Here is a 2,500-nt window from a genome sequence, read left to right as displayed (position 1 = left end):
CTCTCCTTAATGAGCCGTTCGCGCATAAAATCATTAGCTTTTTTGCGGTTGTGGAGGTCATTTCCCTCGGCCTAATAAAGTCACCAGGCGACAGTTAGAATGAAAATCCAAGTCGTAAAGGGTCGAGCTTCTTGTCAGGTCGGAGCTTATGATCCCAGTTTTTCGATATATGATGACCAAGTGAATGAGTAACTTTTGCAGCAAACAATAGAATGTGAACTACACTTGTTTAATTCTTAAACGGCCGGTGGGGGGAAGGTAGGTCGTCGTCGTTGTCGACAAGGGCTTTTGAGAACGACCTGAACGAAACGGAGCACGCAGACAGAGGCGTGGCCCAAGAATGTGGCACAAGGTTAGGTTTCCCTCCCTCGACCACACTCGCTGATCCAAGAGAACGCCGGCCCGGCCCGGCCCGGCCTTGGACCATGACCTCGCCTGTCCATCGTCACCGAGAACCGCCACCAACTACTAAGCTCCGCCCTCTTCTCTGTACTAGCTCCTGGTTAGCCAGGATTGTTTCTATTTAATTAGGACATGAAAAATGATCGAAACCGTGATACAGTGCTTTACCAGTAGTAGAAATTTTGGAAATATTTCTTGATTATAAAAGAAGTCACCGGGCCCTTGTTAAAATGTCTGTATGTTTATGGTGGGGGACATGTATGATCTTAAAACACTGAAATATCTCATTTTGATGTAATTCTATTAATCTACTCCTAGATTCACTATTGTATCCATCATACATCTGAAGTAAAAATTAAACTATCCAATAATTATATAATTACTACACACGAGAACATGACATTAGGCAAGTAATGCATTGTAATATCTTTTTTACACTTTGTCTTGCACTGGTTAAAGAAAATGTCTAAGCGGCGTGGCAAAAAGGTACCATGAGCCCTTCTGATTAAAGGAATCCACCGACCTATGATTCTTTTTATTTTGTTTTATTTTATTTTATCTTATTTCATTTTGTTTTAAGAGAGGGAGCAAAGGATAGTGTCCCTCCCCACATAAAGTACTGAGGGGGAACAGTGCCCACTCCGAAATGAGGCTCCTTTGTGAGCACATTGATACACTTGTGGACAAGGTGCATAAAAGCAGAACGGCGTTGACCAGGCGTGCCATCGAGTGACCCCCCCCCCCATCAAACTCGAGATGCTTGAGACGGGAGTGCATGCAAGTGCCGTGTGGTACTCTTCTTCGGCAACAAAGGAGTTGTACAATTATTATTATTTGTTCTTTTATTCAATTATTTTTTATCATCATCATCATCATCGTCATCATTATCATTATTATTGTTATTATTGTTATTATTATTTATTATTATTATTATTATTATTATTATTATTATTATTATTATTATTATTATTATTATTATTATTATCATTATTATTATTATTATTATTATTATTATTATTATCATTATTATTATTATTATTATTATTATTATTAATATTGTGCATACATTGTGACGAATGTGGATAGGAGGTAAAGGGAACACGGGCTGAGGGAAATACTTTAATTCCTGACTAGTTTCGCCTGAGTGGCTTCTTCAGAGGAATCTGAATCTGAATCTCTAGGAAAGACCACCCGCTTGCGCGGGATCGGGTTTTGTGGGAGGGGAAGAACGTCTGTAAGAAAATGAAAAGATAGTAGCGTATAAAAGAGGGCTATTGCCACCGGGCGATTTGCGAGCAATTAGGGGTTTATTGGTGGTCGTGGCTCGGGAGAAATGGACCGGGAGCTTGGACGGAGTTGCCGACGCCGGGGTTAGGATTAGGATCACCAACGAAAGTTTAGAAAATGGTAGGAGGCGTAGTAGTAGAGAAAGGTGGAAAAACGGAAAAATCTTTAGTGGGAGGTAAACTGAAATGAGAAGATGTAGTATAAGAGAAAGTTAGAATAGAGTTTGAAGTCAAGTTGGTCAATATATATATATGACATAACAAAGGAACGTGGTAATGTGTCAAGTTGGTTCCCCACTCGACGTCATCTGTCGGTGTGACGAGTCATCGCAGCGGGTGGACCAATTATCGCCTGTTGGTCGTCGCGTGGCTGAAATGTCCGTCTGGATCAGGGGCTCTGTGTATATTGTTCATGATGACAAAGTGTGCTGCTGCTTTAGCCCATATTAAATCCCCAGTCCTCTTGTTGATGCTATCATGGATGTTGATAAAAACGGACTCCATCGCCATAACATCAATAAGAATCTTATTCCCGGCACCTCTCTCCTCCCTCAATCGTCGGTCACTCAATGTTAGAACATAAGAACATAAGAATGAAGGAGACTCTAAGAGACCACAAGGCCCACGCTAGGCAATTCCACCTTGGTACTCATAACAGCTGTAGCCTTGCTTCAATTACTTCCTCTTTCTCCTCCTTCTTTTTCCCCTTCTCACTATTCTCCTCCTCCTCCTCTTCCTCCTCCTCCTCCTTCTCTTTTGTCTCTTCCACCTCCCTCGCCGCCGCCATCATTTCTTTCTCCATCATCTCTTCC

General features: G+C 41.6%; 1 protein-coding gene across 8 annotated transcripts in view; it reads right to left on the bottom strand.

Moving 5' to 3' along the window:
- The window catches only part of LOC143019926 (uncharacterized), a 148,519-nt gene that overhangs the window by 104,157 nt on the left and 41,862 nt on the right, over window positions 1–2,500 (bottom strand). For 3 of the 8 annotated variants that reach the window (XM_076175904.1, XM_076175902.1, XM_076175901.1), the window contains exon 1: window positions 1–254. This exon is cut by the window's left edge and continues 156 nt beyond it. The exons of the other annotated variants lie outside the window; for them this stretch is intronic. In XM_076175904.1, the coding sequence (XP_076032019.1) occupies window positions 1–61 (61 nt within the window). In that variant the 5' untranslated portion in view covers window positions 62–254. Of the gene's footprint in view, window positions 255–2,500 lie in introns of those variants that run through there. 8 annotated transcript variants of the gene reach the window in all.

The sequence above is a fragment of the Oratosquilla oratoria genome, chromosome 38, assembly GCF_046742065.1.
Source record: "Oratosquilla oratoria isolate Oo_2021 chromosome 38, ASM4674206v1, whole genome shotgun sequence".
NCBI lineage: Eukaryota > Metazoa > Arthropoda > Malacostraca > Stomatopoda > Squillidae > Oratosquilla > Oratosquilla oratoria.
This window is presented reverse-complemented; position numbering and strand designations above follow the sequence as displayed.